The sequence below is a fragment of the Lycorma delicatula genome, chromosome 3, assembly GCF_047948215.1.
Source record: "Lycorma delicatula isolate Av1 chromosome 3, ASM4794821v1, whole genome shotgun sequence".
Lineage (NCBI taxonomy): Eukaryota > Metazoa > Arthropoda > Insecta > Hemiptera > Fulgoridae > Lycorma > Lycorma delicatula.
The window spans coordinates 215147712-215171340 of NC_134457.1; the positions used below are offsets into that span (position 1 = coordinate 215147712).

The 23629-nt window shown below is 28.9% G+C and overlaps 1 protein-coding gene across 4 annotated transcripts in view; it reads right to left on the bottom strand.

The window, feature by feature from the left end:
- Sesn (Sestrin) overlaps window positions 1-22118 on the bottom strand; it is an 83487-nt gene extending 61369 nt beyond the window's left edge. For 2 of the 4 annotated variants that reach the window (XM_075361490.1, XM_075361489.1), the window contains exon 1: window positions 21589-22118. In XM_075361490.1, coding sequence (XP_075217605.1) covers window positions 21589-21609 — 21 coding nt within the window. In that variant the 5' untranslated portion in view covers window positions 21610-22118. Of the gene's footprint in view, window positions 1-18130; window positions 18291-20282; window positions 20304-21588 lie in introns of those variants that run through there. The other 2 variants (XM_075361491.1, XM_075361492.1) reach the window with 2 other exon arrangements.
- Between the last annotated feature and the right edge of the window lie 1511 nt (window positions 22119-23629).

Below are 23629 nucleotides of genomic sequence, written 5' to 3' on the forward strand. Positions count from 1 at the left end.
TGTCTTTCCCAACCGAACTGTCGGCTAGCTTTAGCGGGAAGGGTAAGCGGGATTCAGTTGTACTACCTAACCAGATTACATCATGCGATTAGTAATAACAAGCCACATTTGTATAGAAAATGCAACAGACTAGCACGATACAATGACACAGCAGTTGGCGAGTGGCAAACCTTTAGCTCACATATTGTACTAGTTTACTAAATAAGTTTAAAATATTATTATTATAAGTTTTAGGGAATATTATTACGATCAAAGGGTCTTGTATTTCTTTTCTCCATTGTTTAAAAATTGTTTAAACTCTTTTATCTAAAAAAAAAAAAAAAATAACTAATCGCCAAAATATTAATAAAAAATTTAATTTAATCAAAATAAACAGTACTTAAGTATTTTCTGTGTAATACATTTCATTTCAGGTTTATTATTTTTACTGCCGCGAAATTAATCTGAATACAGTTTTGCAATTGAAATCTTTTTCAATATATTGTTAGTTTATTAGCATAAATATGAAGTTACTTCATGTAAAGCAACAAACTGTCACATATTAATCTTAAGAGGAGGGAAAAAAGTAATATAGTGTAAAATAAGCATAATTATTCTTTAAGAACGCATAATATAGAAAAAAAATATCACGATAAAGAAAAAAATTGAAAGAATAAAAATAATTCAACCGATTAAAAAACCTTAAGTAAATCTTAAAAACCAGTTTGTTAAAGTTAATTGTACTATTTTGTTTGTAAAAATAGGTGAATAATATAATATAAAACTCCCTCACAACTTGGCCTTGGTTTTTATACGGATTCAATTAAGATTAAATAAACCTCATTTACATAACCAGTATATATAATAAATATACATATAGAGTCCCATACATATTAATAATGAAGCGATACAATTTACTTAAATTTTAAAAGCTGTCATTTATATAGAAAAATGAAGAAAATATAAATACATAAAACTAACGCTTATACGACAGAAATCTTACTGTGATGCAGATTAGTTATATACTTTTATAAAAGCACAAGATACACTGTCATTATATTAAAATTTTAAATATTAATTTGCGAAACATTAACTTGTTACTGTTTTTTTTCGTTCGGATCACGTTTACATAGTATTGACTACTTTTTCTTTTCCCAAAAGATTTTCATCCTTTGCTCTGTTTCGCTTTTCTTCTGTCCATCTATTCAGGTTTATACTTTTTTTTTGTCTTCAGTCTTTTGACTGGTTTGATGCAGCTCTCCAAGATTCCCTATCTAGTGCTAGTCGTTTCATTTCAGTATACCCTCTACATCCTACATACCTAACAATTTGTTTCATTGTTATATGAAAATGCAGAGAGCCCCATTTTCTTGAAAAAAAAAAGCAGCTGTAGTTTTCCATTGCTTTCAGCTGCGCAGTACTCAGAGGACTGAGTGATGTTGATATGGCCGTTTAAGTCATTGTAACTCACGCCCCTAACAACTACTGAAAGAGCTGCTGCCCTCTTTCAGGAATCATTCCTTAGTCTGGCTCTCAACAGATACCTCTCCGATATGGTTGCACCTTCGGTCCAGCTACTCTGTATTCCTGAGCACTCAAGCCCCCTCACCAACGGCAAGGTCTCATGATTCATAGAGGTTTGTAACCTTACATTCTCGAATCACTTTTCTAAATTTATGTCTTTATACTGATCCTTAGAAATGTTTAATGTTTTTAGATCTGTTTCTATCTTATTAAACCGGTTGGTCTTTGCGGCTCTGCTTACGCAGAAATTAAATATTTGTTCTGACAATCTTTGGTCGTTTATTCTGCATAAATGTTCGTAAAACTGTAATCATCTTTTCCGGACTGAGTTCTCTATTTTTTCTGTATGTTTATAAATTTTTTTTCACTTTTCAATTTATAAACTCCATCTACATATTTTGGTCCATAAATTTTTCTTAAAATTCTTTTTTCTACTTTTGCTATTTCTTGTACTGAAAAAAAAACCGCAGAAATTCTGCCCCATACAGTGTTTCTGGTATGACTACAGCTTTATAGTGCCTCAACTTGGAATTACATGACTGGGATTTTTTATTGCAAATGTTCTTCGTAAGATGAGAAAAAGTTTCCATTTTTTGTACTTTATTCTTCATCCCGTTTTTTTCATTTACATTCGGAATTATAATTTCTCCCAAATATTTACATTTTTGAACTCTACTTACTTGTTTGTTGTCGGAAATTTTACGGATTTGACTTTTGTTCTCTTTGTCATTAAAAAACCAGTTAGTTTTTTCATAAAAAATTTGTAGACAAATTTTGCTTGCGCATTCGCTTGGTTTTTGAATTTTGATTTTGGCGTCGTCTACATGTCTTGCGAAAGTTGCAATGTCGTCTGTGAATGCTAGAATGGTTGTATTTATGTTATTATGTATTATGAATGTTTCTTTGTATTTATGAATTTAGTTTTAGTGCCCATTTTTACGTTTTCATGTACGTTTTACTACAAATTTACTACTGTAACTTGCTAAAAAAAAAAAAAAAAAAAAATAGTTAGGTAATAATAAATATAATTCGATATAATTTTTTGAATTAAATTGAAAAAAAACGATATATCAATGGTAAATTCTTTATAATCTGCTGTATTCTTATTCTCAAGTAATCACAATTTAGGACTTGCCTCATCAATCATAAGCATTATTTATATAAAGAATGACTTCTCTCACCCACCCACCAAGTATCGTTAAATTTAAACACAAATTGTCATTATTATAATCGTAAATTACTAATAAATATATTTATAATATATAAATCCTACCACTAATTCATTACGAAAATTATATTTATGTTCTATACATATCTACTTATTCGCGGTGATTAGAGACCGTAAAAATGCTGCGAATACACAAGACCGCGAATATAGAACTAATTCTCATTTAAGGAAGAACGGTTAGGTTCTATCTAAAATGAAAAAAAAAATCATGCATACATAGGGCGATATTATTGATAAAATGCAGATGGCAACACTAATTATAACCACTAGTTTGCTAAAGTACACAGGTACACTACCCAAAAGTATAAAGTATATTTCCTAATTTACCCGTAAACACTTACCGAACTGTTTGATTTAAAAACTCACTACAATACGTACAATATTAGAAAACGATATTGTATGTTCAAAAAAGTCAAAAACAAATTACTACGTATATATAAAAATAAAATTACTGTAAAGGAAATTTACAAAACAGTATTTTCGATTGCATTTACAAAAATTTGTAATTTTTCCTTGTTTCGCTCTTGTTTTTAAATCCGTGTGAAGTTCTGTGTATTCTTGCATGGAATCTTCAATTTTGCGCTTAAAAACTAAGCTTCTATTCAAAGATGGATCAACCTCTATAAAAAAAAACTGGATAAGATCACGGGATAGTTTAAGCCTTCGGTAACCGTTATGACATTTAACTGTTTTCCAGGGATCGTATCTTTTATCTCTTTACGTTCATACTCCACCTGCACCATTATTAAATCTTTTAATATTTTAAAGTCATTACATAATGTAATGTACGCGAATACGGAAAATTTTAGCCGCTAAAATAGAAAAGACATCGCAAAATATTGCATAGAGAATAACGAAATCGCGAATAAGGTTTTTTCACTGTATGAAAATTTCATATTTATTAAAATAATTTTAATTTTAATTACAAAATATTATAGCGAATAATATTTATTAAAATAAGTTGTTTCATACCCCATTATTTTCTATTGAATATTACGTATAACAGGAAAAAGTAAAGAATGAAGGTCTTAGGTACTGGGCTTGTTTTTCAATTTCTCGATAATTCAACATTTTCGGGGAAAAAAAGGAACTATTCTGTATAAATACATACAGATATATATGTGTGTGCGTGAGCGTTCGGTCTGTCTGTCTCTCTCTCTTTCTCTCTCCTGGAAGTGAAAGAGCCCTTCTTGAGTCACGGGAAGAAGGGGTACGCTTTTTAAATTAAAACTATTTGTTTAAAATATTATTCAACACTGATAAGGAAATTATTAATTAAAGCGTTAATAATGATTTTCAGATTTATCAGTGGGTTATCTATTCAAATAGGAAAGTTCAACACCATCCTTATCGGTTTTATAAATAATCTTTTATTTTAATTAACAATTTAAATAGAAAAGAATATTTTTTAACGATTAAAATCTATTTTATCAATTTCCTACCCAACATCTTGCTTACATTTCCTTAAATACGTACTTAGCTGAAAAATTCCAAATTCCTTTTGCCCTTCTAATATTGAGTACTGCAAATCATTATAATTCATGAGAAGGGACATACGTGTAATTATTATTAATCTTAAAATACTTCAAATAGCAAATATGAAATATTGGTGTTAATTTAGAATCGTAGATGGTTTCGTCTTGACAAGCAAAACCAAATTAATAATAAAAACGCATTATTTATCAATTTTACGGCTTAATTCATAATAATAAAATACTTAAGTTATAAGATAGGATAGTATCAATTTAAATATTGTTAATTATTATAAGGTAAGTTTTTAAAATAAATCCTATGTTACGGTACAACCCCAAATACCGGCAAATATTAAATTTTACCGGTAAATTCTAACATTTACCAAGTCGCTTGATAAAAGTCAGAAAAAATCTTGAAAACACATTTATTTTGGGCTTTTACCAAATAGGTTTGATCATCACTGACATTTACCGTAGACTGTTGGTAAAATTTGACAATTCTGTAATGAAATCACTCAAAAGTATGAACTTTTTACAAATGCTCTTCCCAATTTCGGAATTTCAGTGCACTGCGGGTGAAAAATGAAACAGGTTTTTTTCAGAAGATTACAAAAAACTTTATTTTGCTATATAATACTAAGACATTTCAAAAACTTTACAAGTAATTAATTCATATACACTAATATTCAGGAATGAATAACTTTCAGCAAACTTCTACAACGGTAAATAGCAATATGTTCTTTGTTATAATTAAATGAATCCTTTTGAGACTACAAATTAAAAAAAAACTCTACAACTAAAAATAATGTCCATCTCAAATATTAGTTAATAACTCGTATGCAAGAAACATTTGCTCATCATATTAATTACTTTTTGAATGAAAAATTTTGTTAAACTTAGTGTTCCAATTGTACGAAATTTTGAAATTCACACGTTATTATATATTGCAGCAAAGTTGAATATTATGGCATTTAGAATTACAAAGTAATTTTGGAGATTTGCACAAACATCTGTTCGTCGTAAAGCCTGTAGAATACAATTACCATTAAGAATAATCGATTAAATTTTTTGTGTAAAAATGATTCTTAATAAAATTCAATCACATTTTTTTAACAGCATGTTTTTTTAATCATGGTGTTTTGTAAACGGAAAGACGAATTTTACGATAAACAGAAAACTGGAAGGCTATATTTTAAAAAACAGAATTTTTAGTTATATTTTTTTAGGTTTTTTATATCTTTCCTTAAGTTTTAGAACGGTTTGAACGAACAAAATGACTGTATTTAATGAAAAAACGTTCAGTTGTGGGATTCAAAACTTTTTTCCCGCAGCAAAAATTGAAAATAAATTGGTTAAAAAACAATCCGGGTGTTAGACCCAGACTGTGTATTTAAGAGTTAACTATTAATTTATTATTCTCACGTTTGATTAATTTTAATGCAATTTTTGAACTGAAATCCCGAAATTGAAAAGAGCATTTTTAAATTTATGTTCTTTCCTATTTAAAAGTGATTCGTTACAGAATTGTCATTTTACCAACAGAATATGGTAATCGTCAACAATAACCAAAACGATTTGGTAAAAGTCCGAATTAAATGCGTTTTGAAGATTTTTTCGGACTTTCACCAAGTAACTTGGTAAATGTTAGAATTTACCGGTAAAACTTAAGATTTACCGGTATTCGGGGTTTTACCGTAACATATATATACTAAAAATAAATACATATAGATATCATATTTCCCTATTATATTGCAACATTCATTTTGAGTAAATTTATTTTTATTACTTATTTTCCTCGTAAACAATACATAGACTAATCAATGAAATAAAATATATATATATATAATTATCATAAAGTAATCAATTAATCATTCTAAAAAAAATAGACGTAAAATATAATAATAAAATGATTATTTTAACTTTTTTTAGAACTGTAAAAATGAAATACGAATGAATCTCATAACTTAGAATGACGTTACCGACATACGGATGAGGAAGATTTGTTCAATTTTATACTTCTAACATATTAGTAAGTTTCATCCTGTAGTATAATTATCGATTAGTAAAATCAGTATTGTATTATGTTTATAAAAGTAATTGTGATTATGATTTATAATAAATGTTATAATTAAAAATATATTATATAAATTTTTAATTATACCTTCGTTTTTACAAAATAATTTTATTTAATCATAAAAGACATGTATTTTTAATGAATAGTGCACTATATTACAAGTATATATACTTTTAAAAAAATGAACAATTTAAAAGAAAAAACATTCCGAAATTGTACCGAGTCGCCCCGTACTTTAAACCAACAGCAATTTACTTAATACTGGAAAACTTTTCTAGAGATTAAACGGAAAAAACCGGGCTGTTTTACGTCACAATTGTCAAGGAGAGTTCTTTTCAATATATTTATTTATTAAAATACAATTCGGTTATAACTCTTTACTTTTACAGACGACATTACATCCTTTAAATACAAAAAAAAAACTGAATATTCTAATTTATATATTATTTATAAATTAATTTATATATTTTTTCTAAACAAATTAAGGAAAATCCAGGGGTTAGTACCTTTGGCCAATTAAATTAAACGTTAGCGTATCGCAGCTAAGAATTAACGAAATTAAGCTAATTTAAAAAAGGAGAATAAGAAAAAATAAATATTTTTTTACAAAGCAAATCTTACTTCGAAATTTTTCGTTAAAGCACTGTCCATCTTACATCAATTAATCTTTTACTGTGTACAAGAGAATACGCCTCTTTCTCAGATATTTTTCTTTATGTTTAATTTAGCCCAACGATTTGTATGAATTTGAACGCGTAACATTACGAGTGAAGTATAGGGAAAATTTTATCAATTTCCTTGTAATAATACATCTGTGATAGCATAATTGTTGTGACAAGTTCTAACATGTTTCAACTTGAAAATTCTATTTCCTCTTATACGAGTCAGTCACAAGCCAAGTTAACCGAGCAAGAAATTAAAAAGTAAATCATTAAATCAAAGGAAGGAAAACCGGGAAGGCTAATAAGCAATACAAGAAAAGATAAAGTAATTAAGAGATTTTTTAGCGTTTCAAACGGGCATAAATTTGAATAAGGTTAAAAATTATCTAATAAACGGTATATTTCTTTTTTTTGATCCCTTTAGGATTCTTTAGAAAAATTTCAACAGTAAAATGAAATTGGTTAGATAACAGTAAACTAATTGGGAAATTAAATAAGATAGCGCTCTACTTTTTTTACAATTATTATAGAACGAGTTATCAAGCTTCAAACTCATCGGTAAAGATAATGATATTATTATAATAATTATAGAACAAGAAATTTCCATATTCCTGGCATTAATAATAACAATAATTATTTATTTTTGGTGTACTAAATTAAAAACAAAAAACCTCTAAGCAAATATAACAAATATTCTTGACATATTACTGAATAAATCATTAAAAAATATTATTATTATTATTATTAAAAATACACGATGATAATTACCAGATAAGATTTTAATTAGATAAAAATATTCTCAAGTAACTATTGTATAATCATATTAAATTAATTCAAAACTACCAACATATATCCGTGCCTAGATATTTCTTAAAAGGGGGTTAATTATACATTGTAACACCCAGCGTACTTAAATATAAACTGTAATAAATTACGTTAATTTTAATTAGTTAAACCGATCATACATTATTTACGGATGTAGTGTTATGAAATGACCTTGTTTTGTTTACTACACAGTACTTACACTATCTGTCTATCTGTTTCGCTTTATCTCACTGACACGGTCGTTCTATCTCGCTCACAATATACTTGTTTACTACTTTTGTTCCCCGACCGCCACACAACACACCACCACAGTACTTACGCGATACTATCAATTTCCTTTAAATAACCTTCATTATACGAACACAACAACGCGTCTCTTTTGGAATATAATGTAAATAAACGTATTTATTTTAATAGTTTAGATTAATTATACAAATTTAAATCTATTATACTAATTGCCAAGTTACAGCAACAAATTAATCGGTTTAATATACTTCAATAATACAAATAAAAATTTACATTAACAGATACACACATAGAAAAACAGGGTAATTATGAGCCTGAACGTCCTCAACCTTAATCTTTTTCAAATTGAAGTATGTTGAAAAATATGTTACATAATTATTAAAAATACAAGTTTCAAAAGTCGGAAGAATGAAATTACCTCATTATTCTTCCTCAGAATCTGTATTGGCAGTAGCGTTGTCGGGCAACTCCATCATATAATCAGGGTACAGTGAAGCAAGACTGGACCATAAATGATGTCTTGAACGGGTCTTATAGTCCCTGTATTTTCTTTTGAAAAAGAATTGTGCGAGATGTCCGTGCAACTGGTGCTTACAATTACCTACCGAGGAACTTTTTGAACGCACTTCTCGCCACGCACGCTCCATTGTTTGTGTATGAGCACCCGCGTCCGGATGCATGAAATTATATTTGTGGTTCATCTCTAAATGTTGGTAGCCCTCGTGTCGCAAACAATTATATATCTTCCAGCAATCGCTAACAATTACTGTACCGGGAATAATATACTTTTGTGTGATAGGCAGTAAATTGGCGTGTGTGATAGTCGGTGTAGCTAACTCTACAAGGTATTATATTGTTAAATGTAAAAATTGTTTTGGGAAAAAAGATCTGAAACAGTAATTTGGATTTACAGGGTGTACAAAAAAAGAATATCGGTATTTATCGGTTATACTGGACCCCTACTGAAATCCAATTGTTTGCCAATATTAAAATAAATCACCTATACGTATTATTTATTGCATATAAATTTTATTTTTAACGTCAATCAGACGACGTTAGCGAGCAAAGCGAGCCTACGTTGTTTGATTAATATTATGTTGATTCCGTGTGTTAACGTATCGCGCAATATATCAATATAACGTTAAAAAACTTGACCTACGCTCGCCTTCGTCTAAATTAAGATAAAGACTACTTTCCGACGACTATTGTATGTGTTTCTGTTTTGTACTGGTTCGATTGTCCATCATATTCCAATATAACAGATATTTAAGTTGAGGACGTTCAGGCTCACAATTACCAAAGAAAGTGTTTCAATAGACCGGGCGGGCCTTCGTTAGCCCGATAAATCTACCGTTCGGGGTTGTTAAATGATCCCAAATCGACCTACAAATTGAAATTTGTGGTATAGTTACTTGAAATGCATTTAACCGAATTATCACACTATTATGTATTCCTATTTTTAGCAGAAGTAAAACGTAAAAATTGCAAGAAAAACGAAAATATTATTTTCTGAAATACAATTAAGGAAAAACATTGTATAGTAAATACTGGGATTTAACATTAACAAAAAAAGTGCGTTGAAAAGCACGATCACGAAACGAGATCATGATCTTAAATTATTATAATATATTGGAATGTTTTTCAAAACGACCTTTCGCAGTTAATATACAATAAATAATTTCGCATTTAATATACAATAAATAATAAGTAAAATACAGAAATCGCAATTGTAAAAGAATGATATACTACGCGCATTCTTCAAAACGTAAATCTTTTCTAAAGACCGGTTTGAATCACAAAAAAAAGTGACAGACAGAAAAAAGTCACCTTCAATGTACAATTTATGAATACAAAAAAAAAGAAAACGTGACCTAATTTACAATTCAAACATCTACCACCTTCCAAATCGGGTTCAAAAATATTAAAAATCAGAACTTGCACAATAAATCAAATTAAACTTCATATAATCGTGATGGACCTAAAAGAAACAAATTCCTCGTATCGGCATACATACCGGGGGAAAAAGTAATAGTTCTCTTGGAATGTAAACGAGTCCGGAGTGAATCGCATTATACTAGCAATAATTAAAAAGGTTTAATAAATAGTCTCATAGTAACGGTAAAAAAAATGCGGGGTTTCTTATCTTAACAGTTTGATGTTAATAGGTAAGCGATTTCATTTCACGTATTTGTCTTCAAAATACCAGAAAAAATAAATTATGCCTTATTTGATAATCTTTTAACGCTGGTTGATCAATAATAACACGAGCGAAAACATTCTAGAAATATCCCCATTAATCTGACAACCTAACCCTTTTTTCATAGTCCTCACACATTTAAATACGTTTTTGGGGCATTTTAAATTACTGGCCAATTTTTTAAAATAATATTTACTTCAGTCAAGGATAATTTAAAAAAAAATTATTTGCGGCATGAAAACTCACTAACGATATGAAATTCTTAAGTAAAAATATTTTCCACTATAGCGGCAATGTACATTATTAACCTTCATAAGAAAATAATTAGCAAGTATCTTGTCTTACGAACAACAGTTACAAAACTTACGGTATAAACTGACTGTTGAAAGTACTTTCTTTTCAGCAGATACCTAAAATTTTTTTCTTCAAATATAATTTCTGTCCTATCGTATCAATGATTGCTTTAAATTAATGAACAAATGTGTTTAATCAGCTAATTAAAGAACAAACCGGTCTAAACCATTACTTATTAAAACGGTTTAAAATCACCTATAACTGGAAAACCCTTTATTTTAAACCTGGGCGGGGAGAAATTAGAAAACATCTATTTTTATATAGGTGTTTTTGAATAAGTCAATGCTATAGACAGAAATTTCTGAATGAGTAAATGGTGACCACCCATCATGAAAAATATTTTTTTTGTTTAAAAAATATTCCGATTAGTAATTAAAAGCCAATCTTTAAGAGCATTGCTAACGCATAAGATAATACACAAGCTTTACTCTGCAATAGCGGTTGGAAGGTAGTGAATAAAGGATGCGCTTCAGAATAAAATCACAAATACACCATTGAGCGCGCACACTGGCAACAAAATTATGTCGAAAAGAAAAATCGGCTAATATAAGAAAAAAATATTTTTAACGCAATCTTACGAAATAATTATATATCTACAAATTATAATATTATTGAAAATATAATAATAGTAGTAATACAATTATTATGCATCAATTACGGACGTAATATGACTGATAAAAACTTAGCGAATCAGCTTTACAATCATTAAACGGTCAAAACGTGAAACAATCCACGTAAAAAATTTAATGAGTTACTATTTCTAAAAGTGACGTTGTTAATAAGAATTTCTTTTAATAAAAAAATAATAAATAAATAGATAAAATACTCAAAATAACAAAGATAAGAAAATTACAGTAAAAATATAAGCTATATGACGTTAATACAGCCCACAAAATTAAAATATAAATTATTAATAATATTATTATGTTGTTAAGAATTCGTGGATATTAAAACAATAATCTAAATAAATTCGCAACAAAGTATAAATAGATATGAATACAAAAGCCGTGCACGCTAATTAACCACACAAAAAGATTAAATCTTTTAACATAATAACACAATTTCACAACAACGTGTAGTATTATTACAACACAACTATTTCCACACGCAAGAGAAAATACACAAAATTTCTTATAAAATTACTATTACTGGAAAAAAAAATTAAATTTAAATCTGAATAAGATTTGGCACATGCTGAAAGCAGGATTAACTGAATAATATGTTTATTAATTTCCCTTACGTATTAATGTAAATAACAACATTAAGTAAACAACAATATTGTAAAAAATATTGTTTTCAGCAAGAAATAAAAAACTTATGTTACGATTACTTATGGAAAAAATTCAGTTTAATGCAATATTAAAAAAAAACCTATAACAATAACTGTAAATCACCAATAAAAAGTACCCCTTCCTTTTCACCTGTTCTTTCTTATAAGAAAAAAGTTATTGTTTTTGAGAAAAAGTGATAAAAGTAAAAATTGAGCATTTTGGAGCGTAGTTTTATCTTTGGATTAGTTTTTCCGATGGTCGGTTTGGATACGAAGATCGTTAGTTAAAAAAGAAATTCTACTTCGACTCTCACGAGTAAAGATAGGAATATTTTTTATTTACTTTTTTTAACTATACGTTTTAGTAATACATATAACACGTACAGTGTATACGTAATTTGATAATCTTAATTATTAACGGATTGGTAAAAGGAGAATAAACTAAAGAAAATTTCCATTTAAACCGATGGGAATCTCAACCGTTAATTTTTAAACGGTAAACCGATACGTTACGTCACACTATTGATATATACGATAAAGCACAAAATTATTAAGAGATTATTCCAATATTATAATGCATTACGTTAGAATACGGAATGAAATTTAACGCTAGAAAAATAAAATTAACTAAGATTACAGAAAAAAATGCTAATGAATATCTGTACAATAGAAGGAACGACTGAACAAGTAACATAACGCAGATACTTAGGTACGATGTAAACAAACGATTACAAAAGTGAAAACGAAATAAAAACAGAAATAGCGATGGCTAAATAAGGAAGCATTTAAGAGAAAAAAAACGGTTATTTAAAAAAATAAAGACGGAAACGCTAAAAATGTACGCATAGAAAAGCCTGGAGCCGATTAAAAGGTAAGAAAAACAGATTGAAAAATTAAAAACCGGTAAAGAAAGTGAAAGAGAATAGAAGCTAAATCTGATCATTTATTAAAAATAAGAAATCTTACTGGTTGCAAAAAATCATGAAAAAAAATTTAAAAAAACAAGCCGGAAAAACTAAAAATGATGGATTTATATAAAGGGAAAAAATCCACCAGGATTAAAATTTAACTGGGAATAGAGAATGGAGACCAGGCATCATAGTACAAGGAACCTGCCTAAAATCAGATACCGTTTAACGATGATGATGCAAAACATTAAAATACGTTTATGAAAAGAATAACATTCCCGAATTCCGTGGAATAAGATCAACTTACATAGGATTTGAATATATATCTGCGTAAAAACTGTAGATATCGATTTTTAATCTCGTTTACATTTAATAACTTATCGAGCAATTTAATTTCTACATCGTAAAATAATAAATTAATTAAATATCCATTCAAACCGATCTAATCATTGAACAACGGACAAGTAAAGCTTATTAAGATTTCTGGTGTAATAATGAATGGCTATTGTAGAATAATAAATGGTCTAATAGTAAGTACAAGACTAATAAAAATGAACTGCAACAGGTTGAAAAATGTTCACGTCCTAATGTCAACTTGATCATATATAAATCTAATATCATAAGAGGCATATTCATAAAGTACGGGCCGTATGGTCATTAAAAAAAAAATTAACAAAAGGTTTTCACTTACAGTTTTAGTTTACTACGTATCGACTTCACTTTTCTACATAATCGCCATTAAGTTCTAAGCACTTTTCCTAACGCTGAATTTGTTTCTTTAACCCGCCTGTGTAGTAGTTCGCCGCCTGGAAATTGAAGTTGACAACGGCAGTCACGAGTTGCTCGTCGTTTTTAAACCGTTGTCCACCAAGCCCCTTTTTCAAACGCAAGAAGAGGAAGTAGTCGCTAGGTGCAAGGTGGAGACTATATAGAGGGTGGTCAAAAAATTACCAACGAAACTCTTGAATCTTTTTCTTGGTTAAGGCAGCGGTGTGAGGACGCGCGTTGTCGTAAAGGAGGATTACGCCGGGCGACAGTTTGTCGTCGATTTTGGATTACACGTCTCAGTTTGGTGAGCGTCACGTAGTAAAGGTCAGCTGTAAATTTTGATCCACATTCCATGAAATCAACCAAAATGACGCACTTTTCGTCCCAAAAAAACTGTAACCAACATTTTTCGACTCGAGTACGAAGATTATTTAAACGTTTTCGGTTTAGGGGAACTTGAATGGCGCCACTGCATCGTTTCGATTCTGCGTTGGTGTAGGATATCCATATCTCGTCGCCCGTAACAAAGTGGGAAAACAAATCATCTCTATCTTTGTCGATAGCGGTCCAAATACGTTCGTCCACTAAACATTCTTTGCGCTTTGTGTCGGCCGGTGAGCAGTTTCGGAATCCACCTTGCACACAATTTGATATCTGAGCTTTTCTGTGACAATCATGTAAATAGAGATGCGTCCAACACGCGGAAAATCATCAACCAGAGCGCTGATCGCCGATCACATCGCAGGTTTCGGTTCACTTGTTTCGATTTCATTCGTCTGAATACCGGGCCTGCCACTCTGCTCTTCGTCATGACATTTGTGCGGCGATTTTTGAAGTCTCGACACCTCTGTCTAATCTTTCCTTTACTCATTACTGTAGGTCCCGACCTACATTACACTAGGCACGTGAATTTCAGCAGCTGAACATCCTTTTACACACAAAAATCGAATCAATTCACAATTGACGGGAGAAACGATCGTCGCGTACATTACGATATGCATTCACCGGCATGAATACAACTAATAAATCAAAGCACCTGCAGTGGTTTCGTAAATAACCGATAGATGGCCTTGCATGCGTGAAACTGTGTTCAAACCCGCTAATATTTAAATATTAGCCGACGACCGTTACTTTACGAATATATCTCGTATTTAATATCATTATTTCAGAATTGCGAACAGCTTTTACAACGAAAGATACGAATATCATAATTAAAATTATATATTAATTAACCAAATTTAAAAAAAAATTATCTACTGGTCACCGGTTTAATTACGACTTGATAGAAACCAGTTAATGAAGACATAATCAAACACAAATGGAGGAAAATTAATTAAACGTGAAATAATTCGATATAAATACACAAATCAAATGTAATCGATTGAAAGAAGTCACAGGATAAACATTAACCAACGAGATTTACTTTCTTAGAAAAATAATAAGTAATTCTAGACGTTTTGGGATATTCCATTAACTTAGATAACGACAAACTTTCACCGTAACAAAAAAAAACTGAATTATGATATGGCCGAAAGCAGCGACTTAATTTGAAATAAATGTAACATAATAACACTCAATAATTCTTTAAATTATTCGGAAGGTAAGAAAATTAACTATTTAATCCGCCACTTAGACTGTATAACTCACCCGACATATTACCGATCCGATGTACGCAATTTGATTCATTATAGCTTCGAGCGATTCTAAAATTACAGTTCAATATTCTTACACAGCATACAGAAATAAAAAAACCGTTCAAGCTCACTTATACGTGTAGGCTTGTGCTTTTCTATCAAAGTAATCGCTAAACAATAAGCAAGACTATATATAATTTATATTTAATAAAAAGACTGTATCATAACAATCTGGAAGCCGATAAATATATGCGGCAACTTTATTTAGTTCAGACCAAATTAGCTTATTAGGTAAACTGAGAATGCACGTTTACAATAGTTGTACCGATATTTACACTTTCATATGATATCGCATCTTCTTTCTCAGCTATTTTATAACTTTTTTAAAAACAATTAAAAGAAAGTGACGGTGAACATGTAAAAACTATTAATAATTTTAGTGCTAATAAATATAACTTAATCTCATTTAGTCTAGAAAAAGATAATTTTTAAAATTTGTTTTTTACATTTTGAGATTTTACTCTGTAAACTATAACAAAATCTAAGTTTTATAAATAAATAAATTGATCTCGACAGGTTTTTTGTCATTATGTTAAGAACTAAAAATTAAGTGTTAATGTACTGTATTAGATAATTTTTACATGAAAAAAGTAAAAATTATTTCAACGTATTTACACTTAGAAAGAAATATAATTTGTTTACATCAAAAATGTCAGGAAAAGATTTTTGAAAGTGTATGTTTGGAGTGTCGCTTCATATGGAAGTGAAACTTGGACAATCGGAATATCTGAGAAGAAAAGATTAGAAGCTTTTGAAATGTGGTGCTATAGGAGAATGTTAAAAATCAGATGGGTGGATAAACTGACAAATGAGGAGGTATTGCGGCAAATAGATGAAGAAAGAAGCATTTGGAAAAATATAGTTAAAAGAAGAGACAGACTTATAGGCCACATACTAAGGCATCCTGGAATAGTCGCTTTAATATTGGAAGGACAGGTAGAAGGGAAAAATTGTGTAGGCAGGCCACGTTTGGAGTATGTAAAACAAATTGTTGGGGATGTAGGATGTAGAGGGTATACTGAAATGAAACGACTAGCACTAGATAGGGAATCTTGGAGAGCTGCATCAAACCAGTCAAATGACTGAAGACAAAAAAAAAAAAATTTACACTTAAAAATAATCAACGTTAATTCTAAACAAATGAGGTAAAAAAAAGGTTATTATTAATCCGTTACATCAGTCAATTTTTATTTCACGTAAATTCCTTATTGCATAATAAAATAGAAACGATGCATAACTGTATAACTTAAAGAAATACATTTAAGTATTACAATTAAAGGTGTGTTTTGTAAAAATAAAAGACTAATAAAACAGTTACTTTTATGTTTTTTCATTTATTTTTCAACATACACTGTTTTTATTAATAGTGAATAAAATATTAGTCATTTTGTTAAGAGGAAGAAATTAAATGAAATAATACACGCAATAGGAATGACTTTCCGGAATTAGTAACACTCAAAATTTGATTCGTAAATATATAAACTTATTTTCTTAAAACTGTTCCCAACTAATTTTTTTGTTAAACCGGAAAAAATTTTAATAAATTCAACCGTTTGGTAAAACAATCAGTTCTAGATATAAAAACAAGTTTAAAAAAAAAACAGATGATAATTTTGGCCATCTAGGAAAGAACACGTTACAAAATTACACCGACTCCTGTAAGACGTATGGTGATAATTAATAAAATAATAACACCGATAGATAAAAAAAAATGTTAATGTTTCTCTAAGCGCGATACCATTTCTTGAATTGCTTTTTTGCGTACATACAGATCTATAAATACAATTTTTCACTATTTTTTTAAAATAGTGTATTTTTAAAATGTATTTCAATTTTTTTTACACGTTTTGACCTGCACAGAAATGATTAATCTTGTTCATGAAGGCGCACTCTTCATTATTAGATATCATGTCATAATATGTGACTATGATATGATTTAATTCTTTGTCTAGTATTGTTTATTTAAAGCTTACAAATTAAGTTAATAACATAACAAAATTGAACGATAAAAAAGAGCTAACAAAATACAATATAGGAGCTTAAAATGCTAACTATACGTTGAAAAATGAAAAAATCCTTTAATTTAATTTTTTTTCAAAAATGATAGGTGATAGAAAGATTCTAAGTTCATATTCGTTTTCAGCATTAAAAAAACAGATTAAAATAATGTATCGCATGTTAGGAAAAAAAAATTAGATTTGATAAAACAACAAATAAAAAGAAAATTGTAAAAATTTTAGTTGTTGGAAATACTTTTGGAAAGGTTTATATTTTATTTTTTTAATGTAATTATTATTATAATAATTAAATAAACGCGACGATAAAATCTGTAATACGGTGTAATTTCGTTAAAAATATTTTACCCACTCGACCAAATTTACCAGAAAATTAATAAAATAAGCAGTTTCTCATAGAAAATGAATTAAGTTGTGCGTCAAACCGACATTCATGGTGGAGCGATGATAACATCTCATCCTTCCATCCTCAATATTCCAGATTCAAATCTCAGTCAGGGTCGGTATTTTATTTTTCAGTACTCTTTAAAATTATTTACGAACAAATTTCCAGCTTAAGACATGAATAAACATATTTTTAAATAAAAAGAAAGAAAGAAAAACAAACCGTTCCTGATATATAAAGCCAATATATTAAAGCATAGAAGTAACCGGACCGAAATTTATAAAAATAATTTTTGAACCAATTTTCAATATAAAAACAAAGCAACTGTGCGCATTAATACTACTTCTATTACTAAAGGCACGATTAAATATATTCAAAATGTTTTTATTAAAAAAAAATAAATAATTTTTTTTAAAATGATAATAAATAATAACTTACGACAGAATACGTTAGTAAAATAAAACTAACTAGTAAATCAGACTTCGAAATGATTCAGAGAGCAGTGATAAAATAACCGATCGACACTTACCTATCGACGAAACTGTTCTGTAACAGAGTAGGACTCCCAATTTAATGTAGATTAAGGTGTCATTTCTTTTAAACGGCTTGAATGTTCCTATTACCGATATAATGGATGTTGTTTTAAAATTAACGGCACTGTCTCATGATTATTTGATTAGAGCCGAACAAGAACAAGAGCTGAACTACTCGGTGTCTCAGACACGATTCCGAAATATCTTGGGTTCGCGACTTGGCCTGGCTGAATAGATTTTAAATACAATTACTATTTTAAAAAAAACATTAGTACTGAATAAAAAATAAATAAAAGAATTATATTAATAAAAAGAATTAAAGCAATAATAAAATGTATTGGTTTCCTAAAAAAGGTGAATAAAGCTTTACGGCGATCTCTAAGAAATAATAAAAAAAAACTGACCGGAAATGAATGCGTAATGTAAAACTCATGTCGAGGAAATAAAATATTAATCACACACTTGTCACGATTATTTCGTTCGACACGATAATATTATGCGTTAATAAAAAGCACACATAACATGACATGCATGTCATTCAAGATAAAAAAGATTCATACACTTATACACACACGCATACACCTGCATTCAAGGATACGAAATACGAGGAAATGGGCATTACTGCAAACAAAGAAAAGACAATGTGGTATACACTCACAGTACAGCCGAGGATACATTGATCACGTCTGCGTTCGACTAATTAAAATGACTTTATCCTCGGTTTAAATATAAGTTATAATTTGAAACAAAACACGTTTAGTTTCAATTTCAGTAATAAATGTGAAATGTACGTAAAACGATCGTACTAAAGTAGACATATATATCTGATGATTCAGTTATATCTTAAGTAGCAGCCGGGAGTCTTTACATGTTACTGACCTATCGTAACGTAACACTTTTATTAGTAATCCTTTACACTGTACTTTAATCATTAATAATTATTATTACTCATAAATTGAACGAAAAGATAAATGATAAATTATCAGCAAAAATAAACGATACAATCAGCATAAAAAAAAACATATCAAGGTGATTAATTACTATTAAAAAAATGTAGTAATAATTTTACTTAACTAACAATTGCATTATCTTGATTAATAAACAAGTGAAAGGTTTAAAAAAACTTAATTTAAAAATAATAATAAATGAAATATTAAAAATAGCAATAATAACGAATTTTTTTAATAAATAATAAAAATATACTTTTTAATATATTTAATTTTCATATTGGTAACTAAAAAGAATGAACAATTTAAAAAAATAAATAATTTAAGAAGTGAAAAATTATTTCGTTTAACTTTGAACTTTATTTTCAAAATGATAATATATACGCTTTTTAATTAAAAAAAAAATTAAAAATAATAATAATAATAAAGCATGCTCAAATAAAGTTTTATTAATTCTAACAACTTTCTTCAAAATACTGTTACAAAATATACGGTTGGAGTCTTTTTAAGTTGAATTTTCATATTCAGTAATTTTCATTCAAAAATAATTTGTTTATTTATTAAGTGTATAACTGTACGTTATAAAATTTACACAGTCAGAAAGAAATACCTATCGAGTAATAATGTATAAGTTTGTAAAACAAATACATTGTCATAAAATTGATTATTTTATTTAAATATCAGGCTAACTCAAACGTAAAAGTTATACTTTTCACGTAACAGACACTACGTAACGTTTAAAATAAAAAATTATTTTAAAAACACTTAATTTCAATTTTTTTTATTAAAAACAAAGTCAAAAGATTATTTGATATAAACAAATAAATAATTTCAGTACAAAAAAATTCTTCAAGTGTAATCTATTTAAAAAATATTTTTATATGCATTTCGCTTTCCAAGAAGCAATCTTCAATTAACAAAAAATGCTTAAAAAAAGTGTAAAATAAATTAGATATTTTCACTATCATCTTTTTTCTTCATATTTACAGTAAAAATATTTTCTCAATATTTCTTAAAAAATTTAATTTCATACGCTGATATCAAGTTGATAAAAAAAATATATTACTGTATGGAATATCGAATCTTATGTAGATAGTTTTTTAACACTACTTTTTGTAACTTTATAATCTGAAAAAAAAATTGTGTAAACAGATAATCAATAAACTTAAACAAGCCGTTTAAAAAATTAAAAAACCATTACCGTCATAATATTTAAGACCTCTGTGAAGATTATTCTTTCCAGTTAAAGGTCATAAACTATTATGAAGTACTGAGACTTAGTTTCACAACGAAGTGGACAAAAGGAGATACGCGGCACGCCTATCGCACCGTACCAGTATATAGATAACAGGGTTTATTTATTTAAGTAAATAAACTATTAGCCGATTCCTTTGAAGACGACTGTGATTTCTCATGCGACTGCGGTTTTCCGTCGCGAGTTTTGTTTTTTTATAGGCAGTAAGCTCAGGAGAGTGTAATATTCTTAGAAAATAGTGATACATACAAAAAGGAAATGAAAAAGTTTTTTTTTTATTTAATGATAAAATGCAACTAAATGCGCTCGGGGAAATTTAATAATTTTGTAAAAACCAGAAAAAACCGAATGAATCAAAATAATATTTAAAATTATTACAATATTAATAAAAAAAAGATTTAATTTCATTAATTCAAATTTATCAACAGAATCAATTCAGCCCGATCTCAATAAAATCCGTTAAGACGACAATTCGTAAATTTAAATGAACAGTCGATAAAATTTGTACTACTTAAATACTACTTTTAAAACTACGTAAAGTTAGTCATAGCAACAGCCGAGCATGCGCAACTAGTTACAAACAGTAATTTTATATGCCGGTAGTATGCTGCCGCACCACCGGCATTTTACCGGCACGGCGTGGTCGACAGTTACCGGTATTTACAAATAGCGAATTAACAAACGAACGAACTTTTAATCTTAATACAATATTAGATATAAAAATTAAAAAACTTATATTCAACAAAATATATATTTGGTTAACTATACAACAACAAAGAGTTTAAAAATTTAATTAATCATTTAATAAAAATCTAGCATTACATAGTTATAAAAATACATTTTAATAAATATTTAAATCTGTAAACAACAAAAGAATCTGTAATAACTATTCTGAACATAATGAAAATAAATTATTAACAACTACTAAGAAATACAGACCTATACAACAATAAGAAAAAAACAACTACTTTAAACTGCAGCAAAATGTTAATCGGTAAACAAATATATTAATTAAAAATAATTTACAACATTAAAATTAAAAATAAGAAGAGAATTATACATCAATTAATGTAACTATCATTTTGGTGTTTTTAGTCTTAACATAAAAAAACGTACTAGCTCCTACATTATAAAAAAAAGGCCATTAATTTTGTGAAAAAACATTATAAAAGCAAATAAATTTTTTAAAAATCTCAAAATAAATAAAAATATTTATTTTAATTAGACATTAATTTCGTGTGCTCATACTTACATCATGACCAATTTGGCCCATATCTTCAGGAGTCGCCGCTTCAGCAGTTCTCCCAGAGATGTCAGTTTTTCCGTTAGCGATCGGAATTTTGAAGCCGGTTATTAAAAAAACTAGTCACAATTAAATAAAAAAGATCAAAAATCACAGCAACAACCACTACAAAAACTTAAATATGAACAATTGTAATCCGTGAAAGCACGACTGTAACTTAATGTTCTATAAACTTTTGAAGTTCTCATTGAATAGGATAAAGTACTACTTTGAATTTAGTCCCTTTTTTTCTTCTTTTTTTGTAAAAAAAAGGTTTAGTACTCAACGAAAAAGAACACTAGATTTCTTATAACAAATGTTAAAAATAAAAATATATAATAAAGATCGAATTAAAATATCACTTCAAAATCTTGGCACTATATCACATTAATAAACCGGTAAGTATTCTATTGTTAATCAAACAATAAAATAATGTAAAACGTTCATAGATACTAATTACACTGCCAAGCTATGATGTGACTAAAACGAAGAACAGTGAACGACTGATTCGGAAAACAAAGAATAGCTTAGATCAGATGTTGTGAGGAATCGATGGCTAGAGAAAGCGGAGTGGTGGGGAGGTCGACAGCGCTGCTGCGGTAAATGAGGCAACTTAACCGTTTATTGCATCAGCTGATCCCCAGTACAATAAACATAAACTAAGCAGTAGCAATAGTTGGAGGCAGAAAGGTTCAGTCAGCTAGTTTCGAATGCTGTATTAACGTCGGTGCGTTGTAACTATGAAAACACGTTTCCTTTCTTAAAACAGTCTATAATATTTCATTTAAATCCAGTAATAAAACCATATTTACTTGATTATCCGACCATGTTTAGTCAGAAAATTACTTCATTTATTTATTATTAATACTAGACTATACATATATCCCCATCGCCCGAGTTTTACGGTTATGTACGCAGACCATCGCGATCAAGGGATGTTGAGACTAGCCCATGGGTTCTGCCCCCTGAACCCATGTATTTATTAAACTCGTGCTTGTAAGAATAATAATGATAAATAAAATTAAAGCCTGTTCAATTTACAAAAAATTATCAGTCCTTCGCACGGATAAAAAATGTATTTTGAACGGTTCTTAGCGGTACCTGACAAACACCACTAGGAGGTGACCGTACTTTGTGTTTCATTTTTTATTTGATGTTTTTTGTTCAAGTAACCGGAGGCACATGCAGCCAGTCACGTCGCACATACAGTATAGTAACAATAGTAGTGACTGTGTTAGTTGAGCCACCGCGCCGCGCCGTCCACCGACGCACCACTTAAAAACTCAAAATTCAAAAAACACTCGTAAGTGGTTTTTAGATATTTATCTGACGAGTATTTGCAAGCCCAAATCTATGGATAACTTGATTAACTTAGTCGAAAACGGAGAAAATTTGCAATCATTCTGCAAAATTGTTTTACCTTCTTCAAACCTTTCGAAGTCGAATTTCGAGAAATCAAGAAATTGGTTTTTAGATATTCACATGAAGATTACACATATAATAATATTAAAATTGATATTTTCATTTATTACCGAGAAATTAAAAAAAAAAATAAATTTCATAGTTACTCCATTTTATCCTTTTAAACTCGAAATTTCAAAAAATCCTTTTTTTAGTGTACACTTACACCGTAAGGAGAACTTTTATGCAAACTTTCATCAATTTATCTTCAGTAATCTTTGATGGGAGTTGATTATGAATCGCTTACGACGTGTTTTTTATACATGTAGATATGTATTGGTAATTTAACAAGGTTAATAACGGCAAACCAAAAAAATATTTTTTTTTATTCGATTCCAAATTTCTGTGCAAAAGTTTCTTGGAAATTATCAGAGATGCAGTTCTGGAACTTGTTTCAATAAATTTGTAAGATTAAAAAATATATATACTCCCCCCATCACCAGGTTACTAGTTAATTCGGGTTCAAAGAATTTCAGTCGGCTTAAATTTATTCTTGGAGCAGAAATCAAAGCAAAATATTTCGCTACTGGTAAATCGAAAATAAATCGTT